The 22,288-nt window shown below is 43.9% G+C and overlaps 3 protein-coding genes across 4 annotated transcripts in view; all 3 read right to left on the bottom strand.

Moving 5' to 3' along the window:
- The window catches only part of LARP7 (La ribonucleoprotein 7, transcriptional regulator), a 37,468-nt gene extending 35,720 nt beyond the window's left edge, over positions 1-1,748 (bottom strand). The window contains exon 1 of one of the 2 annotated variants that reach the window (XM_085862626.1): positions 1,379-1,748. The gene's annotated coding sequence lies outside the window, so the exon portion shown is untranslated. Of the gene's footprint in view, positions 1-308; positions 740-1,378 lie in introns of those variants that run through there. The other variant, XM_085862627.1, reaches the window with a different exon arrangement.
- Positions 1-22,288, bottom strand: part of LOC147009835 (interferon-induced transmembrane protein 3-like) — a 116,184-nt gene that overhangs the window by 47,886 nt on the left and 46,010 nt on the right. The gene's annotated exons all lie outside the window — the stretch shown is intronic.
- On the bottom strand, positions 6,900-19,608 carry LOC147009838 (uncharacterized). The gene is made up of 4 exons (XM_085861230.1): positions 19,524-19,608; positions 19,276-19,408; positions 12,918-13,061; positions 6,900-10,322 (listed from the first exon to the last, which is right to left on the bottom strand). Exons 2-4 carry the CDS (start codon positions 19,367-19,369, stop codon positions 9,025-9,027), a joined length of 1,536 nt encoding a protein of 511 aa, XP_085717356.1. The 5' UTR covers positions 19,370-19,408; positions 19,524-19,608; the 3' UTR covers positions 6,900-9,024.

Below are 22,288 nucleotides of genomic sequence, written 5' to 3'. Positions count from 1 at the left end.
CTTATCTTTCATGTATCTCTGTACAAGCTGCTGCTGGAGGCTCAGATGATGTAGGAAACAGAGTCAGGTAAATCAAGGGGAAAGCAAAGATTGGCTTTTGTTTATTTAATATGCAAAATCTAATGAAAGAGCAAAGTGACACAAGGTACAAGACAAAGCACTGACAGTTGGGCAGTGGGAAAACACAAGGATACACCAAGGGGGTGAGCAAACATGGGTCGTGGGGGAGAAGAGAGAAGGAAGCATAGCAACCGGTAAATATATGGGGGGAGAGAAAAGAAAATAGAGATGGAGGATGGACGGATGACCTGAGGTTGTGAATGCTGCCAATTTAGAGCCCTGATGTGGGATTGAACAGACAGAGTTTGGAGCTTTCACAAGCAGAAGAGAGTAGCAAGGGGAGGGAAGGAGAGAAAGATGCTTGGATTTTGGGAATTTCACAAGAAGGAGGTTCAGCTATGATGATGAAGCTCCAATCCAAAAGGGAGAGCAATACTCCATTAAGCTATAGACTATAAACAAAGGCCTTGGAGGTGACAACAAGGAAGTGGGGGGCTGAGCTTTCACAAGGAAGAGGGGGAGCTCAGTTTTCACAAGGAAGAGGGGGAGCTCAGCTTTCACAAGGAAGAGAGGGAGCTCAACTTTCACAAGGAAGAGGGGGAGCTCAGCTTTCACAAGGAAGAGGGGGAGCTCAGCTTTCACAAGGAAGAGGGGGAGCTCAGTTTTCAGAAGGAAGAGGGGGAGTTCAGCTTTCACAAGGAAGTTGAAGCAGTCGAGGAAGTCAGGTGTGTTGCAAGTTTTCCACGTTCCAGGTTTACTACACCAAGGAATTATTCCTCAAGGTGAATTATCCAAGTGAAAACCCCAAATATAGAAATGTGTAATATATTTTGTGTTGGATTTTTCTCTCAGCTCAGTTAATCATCAGATTGCTAAGACGAAGTCACAGGACATTAAATTTCCGATCCATTACGTCGTCATTACGTAAGTAATGACGACATAATGTTCGAGTATCATCGATTTGGAGGGAACACGTGAAGGTGACGAGACATTTCCTTCCTCACGACGTTTTCACCAACCGACCTGTGTTGTGGAGAAAAGTGAAAAACCATTTCTGACACAAAAAAAACCTTTTTCGGATCGATTTATGCGGCAATTTCAGATTGATCGACGACTGCAGAAACACGCGGTCGATCAAAGCTTGAAATGATCGTCGAAACGTATACAATTAGTGTTAAATAAATAAATATTAACTTTAATAAACGGAAATAATACGTGAAAATAAAGTGCTCATGAACGACGTAACAGCAACAGCAAGGAAAGTGAAAGCATAAATAAATTATTTTTTTAAATTATTATTTAAAACAAACAAACTTACAGATGATTCGACGCGAAAGTAAAGATGGAGCGGTGTATCTCCAAAACCGAGGAACTGTTGTTATACGGGTTTCTTCTTCACCGACACGACGACTCACAGCCAATCAGAGTCTTCACCGATACGACGCCTCACAGCCAATCAGAGGCCGCCGGTTTGCGGCCTAGTGCAGGAAGCGCACTTTAGCCAAGAAATTCGCTGCGAATTTCACTCAAACCTTCTCGTCGTGACAAATACAGAGAAGGACGACGACCGCTGAACGTGCGCCAGTGAAGAGTTACTAAAAACATTTCTCTTCACTCTTCCTTCTGCACGAGCGGAGGGCGCTGAGAGAAAACTCCCGCGCACCGAACGACGAACACATATCCCGACTCATTCGTTGTTATTCTTTCCTTTTCAAAAAAAATTTTTTTTTAACGTCTATTAATTTATAACTGGTCGAACGATTGTTTTTTTTTCTTCTTCGAAATGTATGGTTAATTTTTATGTCGTATAACGATGTTCTGTTTAAATTTTAAATCCTTTAAGTCAAAGTTTGCACACAAGGAATGCGAACAACTTGATTGGATGTTCAAACTGCTCCCCAACTTACGGCTGCTTGACTCTTCAACGTCAACGATACATTTTGCAAAGTGCACATTAAAACTTATTTTCCAACCGATAAAAGTCGCGATCACCACGTGTAACCTGGCAATTCGGCATCTGACTCGAACCTGCTTATCTTCTGAGATCAGACGGATTTGGAGTGAAACGTTATACATAAAAGGTCGTTTGGCCCATCATGCCTTTTCATTCGTCGGATGGTCCGACATTCCATCCGTCGGATGGTCCGACATTCCATCCGTCGGATGGTCCGGCATTCCATCCGTCGGATGGTCCGGCATTCCATCCGTCGGATGGTCCGGCATTCCATCCGTCGGATGGTCCGGCATTCCATCCGTCGGATGGTCCGGCATTCCATCCGTCGGATGGTCCGGCATTCCATCCGTCGGATGGTCCGGCATTCCATCCGTCGGATGGTCCGGCATTCCATCCGTCGGATGGTCCGGCATTCCATCCGTCGGATGGTCCGGCATTCCATCCGTCGGCTGGTCCGGCATTGCATCCGTCGGATGGTCCGGCATTGCATCCGTCGGCTGGTCCGGCATTGCATCCGTCGGATGGTCCGGCATTGCATCCGTCGGCTGGTCCGGCATTGCATCCGTCGGATGGTCCGGCATTCCATCCGTCGGATGGTCCGACATTCCATCCGTCGGATGGTCCGACATTCCATCCGTCGGATGGTCCGACATTCCATCCGTCGGATGGTCCGGCATTCCATCCGTCGGATGGTCCGGCATTCCATCCGTCGGATGGTCCGGCATTCCATCCGTCGGATGGTCCGGCATTCCATCCGTCGGATGGTCCGGCATTCCATCCGTCGGATGGTCCGGCATTCCATCCGTCGGATGGTCCGGCATTCCATCCGTCGGATGGTCCGGCATTCCATCCGTCGGATGGTCCGGCATTCCATCCGTCGGATGGTCCGGCATTGCATCCGTCGGATGGTCCGGCATTGCATCCGTCGGCTGGTCCGGCATTGCATCCGTCGGATGGTCCGGCATTGCATCCGTCGGCTGGTCCGGCATTGCATCCGTCGGATGGTCCGGCATTCCATCCGTCGGATGGTCCGGCATTCCATCCGTCGGATGGTCCGGCATTCCATCCGTCGGATGGTCCGGCATTCCATCCGTCGGATGGTCCGGCATTCCATCCGTCGGATGGTCCGGCATTCCATCCGTCGGATGGTCCGGTATTCCATCCGTCGGATGGTCCGACATTCCATCCGTCGGATGGTCCGACATTCCATCCGTCGGATGGTCCGACATTCCATCCGTCGGATGGTCCGACATTCCATCCGTCGGATGGTCCGACATTCCATCCGTCGGATGGTCCGACATTCCATCCGTCGGATGGTCCGACATTCCATCCGTCCGATGGTCCGACATTCCATCCGTCCGATGGTCCGACATTCCATCCGTCGGATGGTCCGACATTCCATCCGTCGGATGGTCCGACATTCCATCCGTCGGATGGTCCGACATTCCATCCGTCGGATGGTCCGGCATTCCATCCGTCGGATGGTCCGGCATTCCATCCGTCGGATGGTCCGGCATTCCATCCGTCGGATGGTCCGGCATTCCATCCGTCGGATGGTCCGGCATTCCATCCGTCGGATGGTCCGGCATTCCATCCGTCGGATGGTCCGGCATTCCATCCGTCGGATGGTCCGGCATTCCATCCGTCGGCTGGTCCGGCATTGCATCCGTCGGCTGGTCCGGCATTGCATCCGTCGGATGGTCCGGCATTGCATCCGTCGGCTGGTCCGGCATTGCATCCGTCGGATGGTCCGGCATTGCATCCGTCGGCTGGTCCGGCATTGCATCCGTCGGATGGTCCGGCATTCCATCCGTCGGATGGTCCGGCATTCCATCCGTCGGATGGTCCGGCATTCCATCCGTCGGATGGTCCGGCATTCCATCCGTCGGATGGTCCGGCATTCCATCCGTCGGATGGTCCGGCATTCCATCCGTCCGATGGTCCGGCATTCCATCCGTCCGATGGTCCGACATTCCATCCGTCCGATGGTCCGACATTCCATCCGTCAGATGGTCCGACATTCCATCCGTCAGATGGTCCGACATTCCATCCGTCAGATGGTCCGACATTCCATCCGTCAGATGGTCCGACATTCCATCCGTCAGATGGTCCGACATTCCATCCGTCAGATGGTCCGACATTCCATCCGTCAGATGGTCCGACATTCCATCCGTCAGATGGTCCGACATTCCATCCGTCAGATGGTCCGACATTCCATCCGTCAGATGGTCCGACATTCCATCCGTCAGATGGTCCGACATTCCATCCGTCAGATGGTCCGACATTCCATCCGTCAGATGGTCCGACATTCCATCCGTCAGATGGTCCGACATTCCATCCGTCAGATGGTCCGACATTCCATCCGTCAGATGGTCCGACATTCCTTTGTTAGATGGTCTGACATTCCTTCGTTAGATAGTATTATGGAAGTAGAAAGCATCTGAAAATGCAAAGCCCGTCCTGAGCTCAATGTATTCGGACTTCTACCGTAAGCTGAGCTGAGAGGGCAGCCCTGAATGGTTGTCGGGTCATCGGTGCTTGGCTCCCACTGCTTTCCACCATCATCATCATCATTAACAACACATTTACAAACTATCTTACATACTCCGTTAAGCTATCTCGCACGCATCTTTCTTTCCCATCTAATTGTCTCATCCACTGTGGACGCATCACTGAAACTGAAAGGGCATTTCCAATTCACACCTCTTCACACTTCCTCTTTTGCATCACACTGCACCATAGACACCTCTCCTCCCACTGCACCATAGACACCTCACCTCCCACTGCACCATAGACACCTCTCCTCCCACTGCACCATAGACACCTCTCCTCCCACTGCACCATAGACACCTCTCCTCCCACTGCACCATAGACACCTCTCCTCCCACTGCACCATTGACACCTCACCTCCCACTGCACCATAGACACCTCTCCTCCCACTGCACCATAGACACCTCACCTCCCACTGCACCATAGACACCTCACCTCCCACTGCACCATAGACACCTCACCTCCCACTGCACCATAGACACCTCACCTCCCACTCCCGCGCCGTAGACACCCCAGTTTTCTTCCCTCCTTCCCACTCCTAGGCGATTGGGTCGCGTAGGTCCATCGGGTCGCGTAGGTCCATCGACCGCACCAGGTACAACGAGGTCACTTACACCTCAACTGCTTCTCTCTCTGGCCATCTCTAATTTCCTCGGCTGTGCGTCTGATGGCATCTGTAACGTGTATAATATAAGTTAACATTGTCAAAGTTGATATCGGGTTAATTCTGCTCCGTGTCCTCTTTGTATATATTGCATTTCTTTTGCTGCACCCACAAATCCTTGCAGTCCCCTGCTGTACATTTTGTTGACTAAACCCCTTTACTGTGCCACATGACCTTTCCTCGCCCTCGCTTGTAATAAATTGCTCATGTTATAAATGAACCCGGCCCATTTTGTCTTTTCCTTCATTGGTCCAGCATGGTCCACACATTAGCTTAACCAGCAAGTTATACCCCAATACTTTGTTACAACGGCCAGTGTGTGTGTACTTGGCAGCTCCGCTCGGCTGCACCCGGCACGCTAAGTTTAACGCAAGTACGCACCGAGGGCACGTGACCCCCTTGGCAAGGCTGTCCACACGTAAGTTATTACGCGAGGTTGTGTTACCCTGCACGATTGGCCGTATCAACAAGCATTTGTAGTTGTCCAGCAACACCCCCCCCACCCCCTCCACGGTGTGCGGAGTTATCTGTGCTCAGCAGCCTCAGGACCGATTGTTCGGGAGGAACCAGAGTGCTTGCCGTGGCGATCCTCGAGTCCGCAACTATATATATATATATATATATATATATATATATATATATATATATATATATATATATATATATATATATATATATATATATATATATATATATATATACATAGACTTTTCTGGACAATGCCAGGTACTTTAGCTAGTTCATGATAAATATTGTCCTTCATGAATATCTTTTAACTTAGTCAAGCTTTCAACAAAGTTCAAATTCTGTCTTCATCATCAAGGAAATGAACGTTGGACCGGGATCCAATATTGTGAATGTGGCCCACTGGTTACATCAGTGAGGCACACCGGTGCCGTTGATGCCAGACAGGGGCACTAGTGTGCCCCTGTCTGGCATCAACTCCATTAGAGTGGGAATTTAGAGCCTGGCTCGGATGTCAGCACGTAATAGCTTACTCTCACGAAAAAAAGAAACAAAGAAAAAAAAAAAAACTGTGCCGTAATCAACAGCCGATGAGCCACCACGAGATGTCCCACCAGAGAATGGCACAATGCATCATGATGCAACTCTCCGCTGTGAAGCACGAGGATGGAAGATCCGAGTCCGGCCATGGATTGCACCCATGCTACACCGCAAACAAAACATTCTTTTTGAGGTTCACTAGAAGTTGAAGGAATTCCACAACTTACGTTACACATCATATTTACGTGTGATCAATACAAATCCTGGCAAGATGACCTCGAAGCATGCACAGGCAGGGTAATTCATCAATGCATGTGCCGTCCCTCGGATGGACATTACACTGGGCATCCCGTCTGCCACCATGAGTCGGTGGACATTAAGCATCTCATAATATCCTTTGCAAACGGTAGGTGAGCTATTGCCGGCACCCTAAAACAAATGACACAATTCCTGTTCGAACTGATAGGGGGCACTGCATCAGTGGTACAGCTGCACCCCCAGCCGATGATGTCACTCACAGCCTTTTTTGCAAATGAAAGAAGAAGAATTAAAACAGTCGATGAACAAAGTGCTGATAATCTCCTTCAACACAATAGAGAGCATGCGTGTGGACCAAAGTGGTCAAAGCAATGAGCACAGGACACAAATTTCAAAAACTATTGCACTTTTTAATTAATAAAAATAAAAATGAAAATAGATCATCGAAAATATACACAAGTATAAAAAGGAAGAAAGTTGATCAAGTCGCAACACCAAATGGCACAAATTAAATTGCAATTTTGCCACCAAATCCAAGGAAGAAAGTTGACGAGAGCAGAGGTCGGGGGGGGGGGGGAAACAAAAGTGTAAAACAACCCAAGAAAATTAATAATATACTTAAAATGAGAATTCCAACAAAAAAAAACAACAACAACAACAACAACAGCCGAGAAATGGGTCCATTTGCCATTATCAATGCATCAGATGTTTAATCAGTGAAATTTGTGGCAAAAAGTAGAAATATACCGATTCCTCCCCCTCCCCCTCCCCCCCTCCACACAACACTGGTAAGGCACGACTGAAGCTTGTCCAGGAGTGAAGTTTGATGGGAAGAACGAGACAAAAGCAAAGATCTGAATAGTATTAGAGGAGAATGAGTTCCGAGAGTGGTCTTCGATGGAAGAATGGAAAGAAAAGAGGAAAAGGAAGGCACTGCTCAGCGATCTGAAGCAAAGAGGGTTATGTGCAAAGATAAAGGGAAGACTGGAAGATCGGAGAAGCATGGAAATCCAAGCCATGTGGCTGCCATCGTCGGGCAGTATATTTGAGATGGACGACGGATGAGCAAATAAGACGTCATCTTAACACACGAGCAATGCAAAATGCAGCTCAACGCAGTCCACGACAATGTCCTTCAAAATATGAAAGGGCCATCTACCTATTACATATGCAAATATTATGACGTCATTTTGGTCTCCAAAACCAACTGCAGGTGCTCCGAGTGAGATGTCGCTCATCGATGTTTTGTACTTGCTCCGTCTCGACAATTTAATCATGAACCTGTCCATATTGTCCACTGTAATCATACAAACTATATCTTAACTCCGAATTAATTAAATATTCTCATGATGAAACATATGCACGCAGTAAAAATGCTGAAATATTAACACAGTTAAATAAAAGATAGCAAATAAAATATTACTACCAAGCCCAAGGGAATAATAATGTGATAAAATAAATAAATAAATAAAAGAAATAAACCCAGTTCAACAAACACAGCAAGCAACTATATACATATATATCCCACCTCACCCCAAGGCTGGCAGGATGGCCTCGAGGTTTGCACAATCTCAACCCCGTTATACACATCTCGACCCCTTCCATCCCCACTCTCCGACCTTCCTTTCTTTGCCCGATCATTATCACTTAATTTCTCTTATCATTTTAAACTTTCATAGTTCCACTCTCTCCCGACATGCCCCCCACAAGGCAGTTAGAAATTTTGATTGCACCGACGGTAAGTTTTGATAGCTCACCATTAACATGATACAAACCCATTCCTTCACCTCATCTTTCTGCAACTGCCTGACTGTGCTCACCCAAATCAGACTATTCATCACATTGCGAATGAGTGTCATCTACGGAAATGTGATGAAAGATTTAGGGCAATCCACCTAACAGCAGACAGTGCTGTCCAACTTAGACATACATCTATGAGCTGTAATCTGTCTTACGCGACATTCGATTAGACTGCAACTGCCGCACTCATCACACTTATTCTCCCCCATTGCTTTTTCTTGCTCAATTTTAGGTTTACTCGATCTTACCCTGGGACTATTCCCACCACACAGGCATACATAATAAATAGACAGCACCTCTTCAACATTTTCCTTAACACTAATTGTCCTCGGTGAATACCATAACATGTCTGCATGTGCATTTCGGAGCAGCTTTTGAAGTACAGTCCAAGTTATCTATCTGGCTTTACAATGCAAAATAGCAAAAAAAAAAAAAAAAAAAAAAAAAATTAAAACTTTCAAACCAATGAAAAAAAACATTTCAAGTCAAAAGGAACAATTCACATTAAAGATTTGTGCAACGCGATAAAAGTCATCACCGAATCGATTTCCACCGCTTCGACATTTGAAGTCGCACCTGCCTCGCCAATCGTTCGATGACGACGAGGAACTGAGCGAGGCAGCCGTGATGCGGGCTGACGGAGGAATCCGAAACATTTATATTCGATTTCTCGATGCGGTCTATGTCACTGATTGGTGACAATGTTTGCAGTTTTAATTTTTTTTTATTTCCATCACCCTCTTTTAGCTTTTTTGGGGAGTATAACCTGTTTCTTAATGACTTTTTGGGGATTGCGAGAACCAACGTACTCTGCCACCGCAATTTCCCATTGCTTGGGGATGACTTTGTTGGGAAATGTTTCAATCCATGTAACCCTTTTCTTAAACATTTTCTGATGTTTGAGAAAACAGCTGTACCGCCCAAGAACCAAAAGGTCTCCATTCGGTTGGGGTTGAAGGGGCGTCGATTTACCTCCTATACTTTTGTTAAACTGTTTTTTTCTAAACTCAACATATTCAAAACCCCCATGGATGTAAACGTAGTGGACCCGTTTCAATGAGTTTTTCGATGAACAGGCCTCAAAATCGTCCTGGAAGATTCTTCGTTGGCCATTGCGCTCTCTGCGGAAATTTTCGCTGTCGTCCAAGATGAAGTACACATCTTCTTTCACTCCGCATGGAATGCTCGACATCTCAGACTTCGAGTTCAACAGCAGCCAAATGATTTTGTTTCCGATCAGGAAAAGTCCATTCGATTTGAGCGATCCCATAGGAATCACTTGTGGCATATCGTTTTCCAAAATATATTCAATCTCTTGGATGGACCCCGACGGATTACCTGTTTTCAGGGTATCGGTTGAAAGGTCACAACGTTTGACTTCATTCCTGCCAGCATCCGCCTTTTTAGTGGCAACGCTTCCGCCGGGCACGTGCGTGGGAGAACCTCCTGCTGGAAGTGAATGCTCCGTCGGGATTTGTGATCGACTCACGTGTTCGACTTCGGATAATGTATTTTTTTGAGTTGGTGTGAGCTCCGTTTCAGCGACAGTGACGATTTCAGGCATTTGTTGAAGGACCAGAGGAACAAATCCATTTGGGGTCCATGATCCTCCGGTTTGCAAGCAGCCGACGCCGTTCCACATCATGTTTATGGGATGTTGAGCTTGTTTGTCGTGACTTGGGCAGAGAGTCATATTCAACATTGACATGCTATTGTCCACTACATTACTGGCACTTGGATTCATGGAGATAATTTCTCCGTTCAACATTATTGATGCAGTTGACATTGGCCAAGCGTATGAATAATTGCCTCCAGTGGCGCATTGTTGGTAAGAGGTGCATTGCTGATAAGAAGCCGTAGAGTTGTGAGAGGCTGATGCAATGGCCATCTGTTGGTAGATGGATGGCATTTTATGCTGAAACGTTTGGAATTTCAGGTCATTGGGTTCACCTCCATTTACAGCAACAGGCAGCACATTGAGCAGAAAATTACCGTCGGCTGGGACTGTGGCAGGAAGTACTCTCAAGACGTCTGAAAAAGAAGCAAAAATAAATAAATTTGGAATTAAATTGCACATTGAACAAAATAAATAAATAAATAAATAAATAAATAAATAAAAGCCACTCCAGAAGGAATATTTTACAGCATACAAATTGGTATCTTTATTATAAATGTCTCCAAGTCTAAACTTTATTCCCAATTCTAAACCTAGTGACAACGTCCGTGCATTCATCGCACTCTTCTCTCGCCCGTGGAACCGTCTTCCTGAGTCTGTTGTCTCGATCTATTCTCTCCAGGATTTCAAGTCCGCTGCCCTCTATCCATGATTTGCAACAGGATTGCAATAATATGTATACGTGGGGAAATCACAAGTGTGTGTCTACTCTCAGGAGAGCCAGAAAACAACATATGCCAAGAATGAGCTTTCAAACTTATCTCCCCCTTCTCAAGAACCTGGTGGTGCCTTGTCAAGTCCATCTCTGGTGTATGCTTCTCTTCCCTCACTTCAAATGGCACCACACGGAGGACGCCCAGTCGGTGCCTGTCTTTGGAGGCCAACTTTGAGCTGTGGCTTGCCCAAGAGATCATGGATGAGAGTGATACCCAAAAGTTTTCGTGACTGAACCTCTTTGAGAGGGTTGGTGAGAAAATAGATGGGAGGATTTGCAGTACGGTCCTTATGGAGAAAGAGAGAAGGAGAGAAAGAGAAAAAGAGAGAAAGAGAGAGAATGTCTGTTTTCTAAGGATTGAAAGACATGTTCCAAGTGTTTGACCAGTTTGTGATTTTATCAAAGTCTGAGGAGAGTGAAGAGGCTGATGCCTGTCTGTCAGAAGGATGAGAGATGTCATGGCAGAGAGTGGAGTCATCAGAAAATAGATAAAGAGGATTTTCCAGAAAGTCAGTGAGATCTTTGATGAAGATTAAGAATAATACAGGGCCGAGAACACTGCCTTGGGGTACTCCAGCCTTGACAGGGAGGGAGAGGAGATGAAAGGGTTCCATTGAGAGCCACACATTGTCTCCGAGGGTGGAGGAAGTCAGTCGTCCAAGAATGGAGTCGGCCTTGGATTCCATAGGCAGACAGTTTGGAGAGCAACGCAAGATGCCAGACTGCATCAAAAGCTCAAGATATGTCCAGAGAGACGGCCCTGATCTGATGTCTGACATTGAGGTCCTCCACCATTGTTGGGAGAGAAACAGCAGCATGTCAAAGGTAGAGTAGAGTGACCAGGTCTGAATCCAAATTGATGATCTGAGATGAAGCTGCTGGAGAAAAGGAATGATTTTATGTCAACTGCGATGATGGATTCCAGGACATTGCTGACGATTGGAAGTAAGCCAATTGGTCCGTAGTTAAGGGGATCCATTTTTGCACCTTTTTATGTAATGGTGTGATGTTGGCCGATTTCCAAGCAGATGGAAGATGACCTATGGTAAATGGCAGGGTGAAAAGGACAGAGAGGGGAAGCGCAATTGCAGCAAAACAGGTTTTTAGGACGCGTGAGCTGATGCCATCTCGTCCAGTTGTAGCCAGAATCGAGGGTTGCCAGAAACTTTTCCCCCTTTTCAGGTGCAAAAGACACAGAATCCAGGAGCAGTTGGGTACCATTGGGAAGGATGGGAACAGAGAGGGAGGGGTGAAGGACACAACATTTGGAAGCAAACACAGAATTGAGGCATTCATCCTTCTCACGAGCGGAGTCGGCTGTGGTGTCATTTGAAGTGGGAGGAGTGATGGAAGGGGAGCATACACCAGATATATCTATATATATATATATATATATATATATATATATATATATATATATATATATATAGCTGCAAAAGTAGGTATACAGTCATGCTATACTGGTATACTCCTTACTGTATACCTACTTTTGCAGTATATATATATACTGCAAAAGTAGGTATACAGTCATGCTATACTGGTATACTCCTTACTGTATACCTACTTTTGCAGTCTATATATATATATATATATATATATATATATATATATATATATATATATATATATATATATATATATATATATATATATATATATATCTTCCTGCAGATCGCCTGTTCCCACCATTCAACTGCAATTCCTCCTCTTGTGCTGTGATGCGTCCGTACATTTCTTGTCTGGCTGTTTTCCCTTCACCCCATTTTGTGTCTTTGCCCCGTTATCCCGCTCTTACATGAGCTTCAATATTTAGCAACGCATGAAATCAACTCACATTTACATAACCCAACAGCACAATAAAGAAACGCATGCTCTCAACCTCTTCAGGGCTATCCATTTATTTGTTTTAATCTGTGCATGGTGGTGCCCCAGAGGAATAAGGAGACAGGATTGGTATCCAAGAGCTCATCAACGATGAGCTCCCTATTGGACTGTTAAAAAACCCCGCTGGTTCACTAATGACCTTCACTTGGGAGAGGCTAATCTGGCTACCCCGTCTGATCTGGTCGAAAAGTAATACCAGGCCACATATTATGATTGTCTCAATGTCCTCCGTAGTTTTTGGTTGACACCAAAATGATATTTATGTTAAGGCTGTGACAGCCACATCCACCAAAGCAATGTTGTTAATGCAATCCATAAAGCGGTGCACATTCTGGCAAGAGGATCTGCTTACTTGTGGCTTGTTTAGCACCATCACTAGCTTCCACCAGAGGGGCAGCACACGATTCTTCCATCACATATAAATTGCACATAACTTCTTGGATGTTGTGAGGAACGTTACTTTGGGGCAATTTCATTTGAACTTGACAGGCATCACCTGATGAAAAACAGTTCATCATTAGTGTACTGGATGAAGAGGCAATGACGGTTGAATCAATACATGGTGAACGATACCGCACTCAACTGTGCACCAGAGGATGTTGAAAAAGAAACCGACATCAATAAAGAATAGAACAAGAAAACATCTCAAAATGCAAAGCCTGTCTACTTCCCCTTTATACTCGAACTAAACTTGATGAAAACAACAGCTAAAAACATAAATAACTCGAGGGGGAGCACTCGGGAGAGTGCAAAACCTCCGCCGCCAATACTGCTGGGTCACTCAAGTGAACCTTATACCTTATTCATTAAATATGATGTCAACAGTGCTGACAGAGTTATAGTTCTTTTCTCCAACATTTTTTTTGCAGGGGGGGGGGGGTTGGAAATCACTTAAAAATGTAGAAATGCAAAAAAAAAAAAAAAAAAAAAAATCGAAATTTTGTTGAAAAGTTGCAAAAAAATTTTTTTTCTCTAACAATTTTTTTGGGGGGGTTGGAAATCACTTAAAACGTAGAAATGCAAAAAAAAATTTCTCTAAAAATCTTTTTTGGGGGTAACAATTTTTTTTTGGGGGGGTTGTAAATCACAAAACATGTAGAAATGCAAAAAAAAAATTCTTTTTTTGCGGGGGGGGGTAACAATTTATTTGGAGGGGTTGGAAATCACTTAAAACATGTAGAAATGCAAAAAAAAAAAATTCTAATTTTTTTTTTGGGGTGGGGGGTTGGAAATCACTTAAAACATGTAGAAATGTCAAAAAGTATAAAATTTCTCTAACAATTTTTTTGGGGGGGGGTAAACAATTTTTTTGGGGGTTGGAAATCACTTAAAACATTTAGAAATGTAAAAAAAAATTTCTCTATTTTTTGGGGGGGTGGGTAAAAAATTTGGGGGGTAAAAATTTTTTGGGGGGGTTGTAAATCACTTAAAACATGTAGAAATGCAAAAAAAAACAATTTTTTTTTTCACTAACAATTTTTTTGGGAGGGGGGGGGACCAAGTCCAAAATTTAATGGCATCACCCTTGGACCATACCTAAACCCCCACCAAGTTTCGTTGAAATCCGTCGAGGAGTTTTTCCGTAATACTGTTCACAAACAAACGAACAAACACACAAACAAACAAACACAAAAACACACAAACAAACAAACAAACAAACAGAAAGGGGTGAAAACAGTAACCTCCATCCATCTTCGAAGATGGCAGAGGTTAAAAATTATACAATTTATTAATGTGTTCTCCATGAAAAAATATAACTAACTAGATGGGCACTCGGTGGAGCGCATACCTCCACCACGCAATGTCTGATCCACGAGAACATATCGGGCCCAATACATTTTTGAAATATCATGCAATACAGTAGTACATCGTTTTTGTCCTTATCTCTTAATGTTGAAGAATCACATAAAAAATTAAATAATTCTCGTATCCAGATCCGGATTCAGATCTTCACCAAAATCTAACCAATTCTTCATTGTGGCAGACCCAACCTGTCCACCAAGTTTCATACGAATCCGTCCACAACTTGTTGAGATATCGTGCTAAATATCGTTTTTGGCCCTCTCTCTCTCAATGGCGAAGAATCACTTAAAAAATTCTAGTATCCGGATCCGAATCCGGATCTTCACCAAAATCGAATCAGTTCGTCCTTGTCACACACCGAACATGTCCACAAAATTTCATCCGGATCCGTGCACAACTTTTTGAGATATCCTGCACACAAACAAACAAACAAATAGAAAGGGGTGAAAACATAACCTCCTTCACCTTAGGTGGAGGTAATAAAAATAAGTTAAAAGAAGGGAAAGCGGTCCAAGCGCATTTTGCAACACCCAAGTTTGGTAATTCATACAAAACGATATAGCCACCATTCCCCAATTTGTCAAACAAGAAATATTTAAATACATATTTAATTCATTGAATTTCCCCAGGCAATGCCAGGTTCTTCAATTGGTTTTCTTATTACGGTTTGTTGAAGATTTGATGACAAATGCTCAAATGGTAAAAATGTTACGGCCTGGAGAGAAACACTGAAGCTCAATGGTAAATAAACTAACACAGAAGTGATTTAGAAATTAAAAAAAGAGGCGTCTCGTAGTTGGCGTGCTGCGGCGGAGGTAATAAGAGCTGTTTATAGTCACCATGACATTGCAATTTCACATTCTGACCCAATATTTAATTACTTTCTCCATATTATCATAATCAAAGTTTGTTGAAAATTTGATGATAAAAGCTCAAATGGTAAAAAAAAAAAAAAAAAAGTTATGGTCTGGATGGACAGACGGATGCACGCGCACACGCACAATTGCAAAATGACCAAGTTCTGAGCAATCAGCGAGACCCCCAATCTGATGACATCATTTGTCCTAAGCTTCGAACCACCGACAGAGAAATGAGTTTTTCCGTTTTTGGAGACCAGACTTGCGACAAGTGGGCTGTGGGGAATGACCTTATTAATTTTGACCAAAGAGGAAAGTTGTTCAGGACTTTCATGCAATCAACAGCTTGCAATCGAGCAATGAAAGCCTGGAGACAGGTGCGAGAACCAAAAACTCCAAATGGTGTACGTGTGGGCGATGAGTTTTGATGGCAAGCGATCTGCTGCCATGAAGTTAGTGCAGTGATTTCACTGAACCAATCTGACGATGACAGTTGTATGACAGAGGACAGAGTGTTCTGGACGGTTTCTCTGAATAAGGATGTTTTTGAAATGACTCCAGTTGTTTTACGCACCAGGGCTCTTGGGACCTCAAGAAAGCCCCATACCAAACAGCAGCGTCAAATGTAAGCCCAATAAATATTTTGGAGGATTTGACATGGAAGGATAAAGATCACTACCAGATGATTTGCCTTAACCTCTCTGTGAGCATGGAGACAGATCACTGGATGTCACATCTGTTTTGTTGCACCCTCATTGTGCACGTTTACAATCTTAGCACAGGAGGTGATTGGGGTGATTTGTTAGCTCTGCCACTGAAGGTGGACAGACGTTATGTATTCACCCTTGTCTGTCTGTTTGTCTGTGAGCAGGGTATTTCAAAAAGTTATGGATGGATTCGGACAAAATTTGGTGGACAGTTTGAGCGTGTGACGAGGATAAATTGTTTGGATTTTGGTGAAGATACAAACCCGATTATTACAATTTTTAAAAATGGATTCGTCACCATTGAGAGATGGGGCCAACAACAATATGTCAATACGTTATGGACGGATTTGGATGAAACCTGGTTGACAGGTTGGGTGTGTGACAAGGATGAATTGATTCAATTTTGGGTCATTCCGTGTCAAATCAGGCAAAAAAATGAAATTCTGTGGTGACCCCCTCAGATTTTCCTGAAAATTCTCAAAGCTACCTTAACATATATGAGGAAGGTTTGCCAAGTTATAGCTCAAAATTCCAAGTAGTGTCCGAGATCTGGCCCTACAAACACCCTAGGGGTGTTTCAATCCTGGCAGTCACGAGTTGCAGATTTGTATCTGAAGCATTTTTGGAGGGCTCTAAATTCCAGAATTTTACAAAGTTCTAAAAATTCACACAAATGGTGCCTATTAGTGAGGTTTTCAGAATCTGACATCAAAAATGTTATACTTAAAATACTTTTTAAGATAAGTACTCTCAAAAGTAGTGATTTGCAACATGCAGTCAAAAAAATTTGAGTTTTCAAATTGCTGCCAACAGTCAGTTTATTCATCATGAAGAATTTTGTTGCCCGATTTACATAATCTAGTGACTGGATCATTTACACAAGCAAACTGAAACTAAACCTTTTGGAGCAATATCTTGGGTGCTATAGGTGTCTGAACTTTGCTCCAGACTCAATGACACTGAAATTTACCCCAGTTTTACCCCGTGTTCACCATGTTGACAGTTACACAGCTTTTTAAAATTTCTATCACTTAAAGACACATACATAGGCAAACTGTGGTAGAAAATTCAAGAGTTGTTCTCAATCCCCTCTATTTTTAAACGATTTTTATTAAGGCCCACTATTTAAAAAAAACATGTTCGATGAAAGATGTAGAATGAAAGCAATAGGTGTGCTTTTGAAGTGGAAGCCATGTCAAGAATTCCGAAGCTGACACCACAATGAGCATGCAGTCGTGTTTCATGGTCAGAATAACTTTGTGGTTAATTTACTTTAGCTCAAAAATGTATTTTTCCAATTAAAAATGAGATGCTAACACTTATCTCAATCATGAAAAAAGGCACAATGTACAATGGTGCATTTTGTATGATATAAAAGTAATAAGTATTTATAACATTATTAATCTCATATCATAGAATTAAATTTGCACATAAACATCAAATTTTATATCAAGTAAATGCTTGTGTAAACCTTTATATTCATGCAAAATATCATAAATGTGGGGTTTGAAGTTTTGAAGTAATTTACAAAAAAAATGCATCAATTTCTAATGATTTTGCAGTCCCAAAAGCTACTTTTTTTTAAATTATTTTTTTTTACGAACAAACGTATAGAAAAAATAAAGATATTGTAAGGAAGTATGACTTAAGTGGAATCTAACAATATATAAATCATTTTAGTAAAGCTAAAAGAAGTGTACCAAAATAATTTCCAAAGTTAGGCATGAAGCACAACTCTATCTTATTTAGGCTTTAACCTAATACACAGCCCTGTAGTAACTGCCAATGCTCATTGTTACATTTTATTATATCCTGGCAATTATAAAACTAATCACTGTTCACTTTGTACAATAAATCCAAGTACATTAATTTGTCCAAACAATTTGTTATGAAATTATGAAAAAGAAAGTTGAATCAGATATTGTACCGACATTTACAAATGGATGTAGACTTTCGTACAATGTACACCAAGTATATAAACAATTAGAAATGCAAATGAATATTTATAATGGTGATTATTATGATCACATTATTATGATCACATTATGTGTCTTGATTTGTAGTTGAGATTGGCGGCGGCCTTAAACTAAAATATCCTTTTAAAAAAATGTGAGCCTAATTAAAGTAACCACATACTTGTTCTGACCAAAAAGCACAACAATTTGATCATTGTGGTACCAACTTATGAATGTTTGGCATGGCTTCCACTTCAAAAGCACACCTATTGCTTTTATTATACCTGTTTCATCAAACATGTTTTTTTTTAAATAGTGGGCCTTTATAAAAATCGTTTAAAAATAGAAGGGATTGAGAACAACTCTTGAATTTTCTACCACAGTTTGCCTATGTATGTGTCTTTAAGTGACAAAAATTTAAAAGAGCTGTGTAACTGTCAACATGGTGAACACTTTGGGTAAAACCGGGGTAAATTTCAGTGTCATTGAGTCTGCAGCAAAGTTCAGACACCTATAGCACCCAAGATATTGCTCCAAAAGGTTTCAGTTTTCTTATGTAAATGATCCAGTCGCTAGATTATGTAAATCAGGCAACAAAATTGTTCATGATGAATAAACTGACTGTTGGCAGCAATTTGAAAACTCAAATTTTTTTGACTGCATGTTACAAATCACTACATTTGAGAGTACTTATCTTAAAAAGTATTTTAAGGAGAACATTGTTGATGTCAGATTCTGAAAGCCTCACTAATAGACACCATTTGTGTGAATTTTCAGAACTCTGTTTGTAAAACTGGAATTTAGAGCCCTCCAAAAATGCTTCAGATACAAATCTGCAACTCGTGACTGCCAGAAATGAAACACCCCTAGGGTGTTTGTCGGGACAGATCTCGGACACTACTTGGAATTTTGAGCTACAACTTGGCAAACTTTCCTCATATATGTTAAGGTAGCTTTGAGAATTTTTTCAGGAAAATCTGAGGGGGTCACCACAACCCCCTGCTGAAATGACACGGAATGACTGTTTTAATAAAGATCCAGATCTGGATCTGGATATGAGAATTTTTTTTTACAACCTCCGCCTCCCCCCGCCCTCCCCCCCGAAAGCTGATGGAGGTTACGTCTTCACCCATGTCCGTCTGTCCGTGAACAGAATATCTCAAAAACTTGTGGATGGATAAAACGTGCAAGGGGGGGGGGGGTTGATGAATAGTCATGTCCGAGACACGTGTCGGTAAGAAGGCCGCGGGAACTTAAAAAGGTCATTTCCATTGTGTGCGGTGATGACGTAAAGATGTAACGAGGTGTGACACGAGGTGCCGTGCACCCTTTACCTGGTACAGGAATGTACACATTGCACCGCACGGGATAAAAAGGGAACCGCGTACCAGGTAATGGGTCTTTGTCCTCTCGAACAGGAACGTTGAGAACATCGACGAGTCTGAACGGACCGTGCGGTCCGTAGCTTGGATCACCTTCCATAACCTGGGCTGGGTCTATCCACGTCCACCGCAGCTTGACCTGTGATTCAGAAGAGGAAATCTGTAGTCACTGCAGAAGTTGGGACTTCTCGGTTCATGGCGTGCAATGCAGTAGAGTTAGAGCAGTAAAGCTGTTCTCCATCATGCTTCGTTACCTGCGCGCGAAGCCTCCGTTACCTGCACACTAAGCCTCCGTTCACGCCCCGCGTCCACGGCCCGCCTCCGTAAACGCCCCGCCTCCGTCCACGCCCCGCCCCCGTCACGTCCACGCCCCGCCCCCGTCACGTCCACGCCCCGCCTCCGTCCACGCCCCGCCCCCGTCACGTCCACGCCCCGCCCCGCCTCCGTCACGTCCACGCCCCGCCTCCATCACGTTCACGCCCCGCCTCCATCACGTTCACGCCCCGCCCCGCCCCGCCTCCATCACGTTCACGCCCCGCCCCGCCCCGCCTCCATCACGTTCACGCCCCGCCTCCATCACGTTCACGCCCCGCCTCCATCACGTTCACGCCACGCCCCGCCCCGCCTCCATCACGTTCACGCCCCGCCCCGCCTCCGTCACGCCTCGGCTCGCCACGTGTTATCAGTTATAACGTCTCCGCGACGGAAAAAAACCGATACTTTGTCGAACTCTGAGGTTTAACACGACTTATTTCGACGTTATATCCGAGATTTATTTTCGTTAATTTTATACAAAACGAAATTTCCAACAAACCCTGACACACATGGCAACACCAACAAAGGAAAAGGTGAACCCTTCAGGCCTTTAAAATGTCTCCCCCATCGCTGTTTTACAGTAATTGCCGATAAAACCAGGAAATGTCATAAGAGGGGACATGGTGCTCGTTAAGGTAAATGAAAAGTGTTCGAAAGGATGCAGGAATGTATTTATCTGATAAAAAAAAAATTGGGGCAATACCCCTGGGGGCTCACCTGGTAGTGGCTGGATTAGATAACCAGGCAACCATTAGGAGGCATGGATGACCTACAAATATATATATATATATATATATATATATATATATATATATATATATATATATATATATATATATATATATATATAACGGAGAAAAAGGTAAATACATATGGATTTCTTTATTCATGCTGTGAACAAACTTTGGTACGTCCTGGGTGATGAAGGTTGTGGTCAAGTTTCATCGGAATTGTGTGTGTAGTTTCGGAGAAGAAGTTTCACGTATTTGTGAACGGACGGACAGACAGACTGACGGCCAGACAGACTGACGGCCAGACAGACTGACGGACGGACAGACTGACAGCCGGACAGACTGACGGCCGGACAGACTGACGGACAGACAGACTGACGGACGGACAGACTGAGGGACTGACTGACTGACGCACGGACGGACTGACGCACGGATGGACGGACGCGCCATCCCATAATCTCCCAGAACCATCTCAGTGATCTACTTAGTGAGACCGGTGCTCGGTGGAGCACATACAGGATGAACAGTTTATGTTTTGTATCCACTGATCAGTCGGATCTGAATCCAGACCTGAACCAAAATCGAATCACCTTGTTCTTGTCACCTGCCCAACTCATCCACCAAATTTTGTCATAACTCGTCCACAACTTTTTCAGATATTCTGCTCAAAGCCAGCCAAACAGCCAGCCAGACAGACAGACAGACAGACAGACGGGGGTGAAAACACAACCTCCATCGACCTTCGCTGTCGGAGGTACATATTGAGGGCATGAGGCTGATCCACGTCTTGGCGCCATTGAGTGTTGGCGTTGTCCTCGCTGTTAGTCGAATGATGGAGGTGTGCACGGTTGGCTGCGCACGCGTGGTCCCGTTTTTCCCGGTGTGTCATCCTCATCCTAAAGTGTGAGTGGTGATGAAAGTTGATTCCACAACAAAGCCTGAGCGTGTTTCGGTTGGACATCCGCTCCGAGAAAAGGAGAGGCGTCTACCTTTACTGGTGAAGGTTGTTTAAATTTAAAAGTCTCCTTTACTCATCGCAGGTTATCATTGGACAATATCAGGATGGGATGATCAATGGTTTCAGAAAGGAGAGTGGTCGTTTGTGGGTGGTGGTGGTGGTGGCCACGGTTGCTGCTTGTGCACCCATAAAGTATACAAATATTCCCTCTCACCTGTGTACTGCACTATCCATCACGTTCTATTGAAACAGCCAAACAGGTGAGTCAACTCAACTTGGAACAACTGTTCCTCTTACTATTGAATTGATAAGTACATTTAATTGTGAAATACAATGACATTGTTCCTGTGATATAAATAAATAAACTCTGCGAAGCATTATTTTTTTTTTTAAGTGGCACACCCTGTGTTTTTTTATGCCTCGCAGCGCGTCTGACAGATTACATCATCAGGACCGAAATTTGAGCCCACTACTCAAATGTGTGATGTGTCATTCCGTTACCATCACTACCTGTAACAATGACCATCGGAATCTCATTCGTTCTGGGAATTGTGACAACTCGTCAGATTTCCTGTTTACCTGGTGCATGGCCGGAAGCTGAGTAGAGCGCTGTGGATCAATTCACACATTTTGAGCCACCTCTATATAATTAATGGAACAACGTTTGTTTTTCATGCTTCTACTCCTACAGTTCTGGACCAATTATATCCAGACTTGCTACATTCAATCAACATGACCCCGATTGGTGTATGGAGGTGTTTTTATCTTTGCCGGTGGTCTTGCTGGGGTGAGGGGAGTAGACGCAAATATTCTATATGAATGTGTACCGTGTAGCGCCCCCTCCAGGTGGGGGAGGGTATTACAAGTCTCCACCATTTACAGTCCAGTGTATCTGTCCCCACGTTTTCCAGTGCAGTGAGGTGTTTTCAATTGTCATCAGAAGGTATGGTTTTGCTTCATACACGTAACCTGGGTTTTTTTTGGCATATTCAGAGCTGTCAGTTGCTTCTACACC

This window comes from Eptatretus burgeri, chromosome 17 (genome assembly GCF_056783735.1).
Source record: "Eptatretus burgeri isolate ZD-2024b chromosome 17, Ebu_testis_v1, whole genome shotgun sequence".
Classification (NCBI taxonomy): Eukaryota; Metazoa; Chordata; class Myxini; order Myxiniformes; family Myxinidae; genus Eptatretus; species Eptatretus burgeri.
This window is presented reverse-complemented; position numbering and strand designations above follow the sequence as displayed.

Coding starts and splice junctions, on each gene's coding strand:
- LOC147009838 (XM_085861230.1), bottom strand. CDS start 19,369: ATGGAAGGTGATCCAAGCTACGGACCGCACGGTCCGTTCAGACTCGTC. Junction 13,062..19,275: donor GGACAAAGACCCATTACCTG/GTACGCGGTTCC, acceptor GTTTTTCATCAG/GTGATGCCTGTCAAGTTCAA. Junction 10,323..12,917: donor TGGTGCTAAACAAGCCACAA/GTAAGCAGATCC, acceptor CTTCTTTTTCAG/ACGTCTTGAGAGTACTTCCT.